This window comes from Propithecus coquereli, unplaced genomic scaffold, assembly GCF_000956105.1.
Source record: "Propithecus coquereli isolate 6110/MARCELLA unplaced genomic scaffold, Pcoq_1.0 Scaffold12, whole genome shotgun sequence".
Lineage (NCBI taxonomy): Eukaryota > Metazoa > Chordata > Mammalia > Primates > Indriidae > Propithecus > Propithecus coquereli.
Genome location: NW_012136080.1, coordinates 11,162,131 through 11,163,604, shown reverse-complemented (window position 1 = coordinate 11,163,604; position 1,474 = coordinate 11,162,131). Strand labels below are relative to the sequence as shown.

General features: G+C 36.2%; 1 protein-coding gene across 1 annotated transcript in view; it reads right to left on the bottom strand.

The window, feature by feature from the left end:
- The window catches only part of CEP63 (centrosomal protein 63kDa), an 80,100-nt gene that overhangs the window by 54,869 nt on the left and 23,757 nt on the right, over window positions 1–1,474 (bottom strand). Inside the window, exon 2 of the mRNA XM_012663373.1 lies at window positions 1,204–1,268. Within this exon, the coding sequence (XP_012518827.1) occupies window positions 1,204–1,268 (65 nt within the window). The remainder of the gene's footprint in view (window positions 1–1,203; window positions 1,269–1,474) is intronic.

Sequence of the window (1,474 nt, the reverse complement as noted above, 5' to 3'; positions counted from 1 at the left end):
AAACTAAATGGCTTTTGCACAGCAAAGGAAACAATCAATGGAGTGAAGAGACAACCTGTAGAATGGGAGAAAATATTTGCAAACTACTCACCCAACAAGGGACTAATATCCAGATTATACAAGGAACTCAATTTAATAGCAAAAAAAAAAAAATCTCATTGAATGAAATAAATAGACATTTCTCAAAAGGAGACATACAAATGGACAAGAGGCATATAAAAAATGCTCAGCACCACTAATTATCAGGCAAATGCAACTTAAAACCACAATGAGATACCATCTTGCCCCAGTTAGAATGGCTATTATCAAGACAACAAGAAATAACAGAGGCTGGTGAGGACGTGGATAAAAGGGAACTCTTACACACTGTTGGTGAGAATGTAAATCAGTACAGCCACTATGGAATAGAGTATGCAGGTCTCTCAAAAAACTAAAAATAGAACTACCATATGATCCAGTGATCCCACTACTGGGTATTAATCCAAATGAGAGGAAATCAGTATATTAAAGGGATACTTGTACTCCCATGTTTACTGCAACACTATTCACAATAGCTAAGACAAGCAATCAACCTAAGTGTCTGTCAGCAGATGAATGGACAGAGAAAATGCAGTACATACACACAATGGAATATTATTCAGCCACAAAAAAGAATGAAATTCTGTCATTTGTAGCAACATGGAAGGAATTGGAGGTCATTATGTTAAGTAAAATAAACCAGGCACAGAAAAACAAATATCACATGTTCTCATTCATATGTGGGAGCCAAAAATGTGGATCTCATAGAGGTAGAGAATAGAATGATGGTTATCAGAGGCTGGGAACCATGAGTGAAGAAAGATTAGTTAACGGGTACAAACATACAGCTGGATAGAAGGAATAAGTTCTAGTGTTTGATAGCACAGTAGGGTGGCTAGTAAATAGCCAGTAAGTGACTAGTAGGTAAGTAGCACAGTAAGGCAGACTAGCACAGTAAAGTTCCTTAAACCTTAACAATGTATTACATATTTCAAAATAGCTAGAAGAGAAGAGCTGAAATGCTTCCAACACAAAAAAATGATAAATGGTTGGGGTGATATACTAAATACCCTGATTTGATCATTACACATTATATGCATGTATCAAAGTATCACAAGTACCCTAAAAATATTTACGATTGTGTTAATAAAGAAAATTAATTTTTAAAACAGCAAACTTACCCACCATGCCCCCGATTTTGCATTCCTTCCAACAAAGCCTCCATCACCAAATCCCCTTTGTTTTGGCAACTGAGAAAGAAAAAAAATTAGTCATGAGAAAATTCAGTTTTTAAGTTCTAACATTCTAACTTACAACCTAAGAAGGTGAATGAAAGCATGCAAATAACAATGAGAAAATGCAGCACTTTTTAAGATGACTGTAGAAGCAGTCAAATAATATCACTTCAAGAAATATCAGGACCGGCCGGGCGCGGTGGCTCACGCCTGTAACCCTA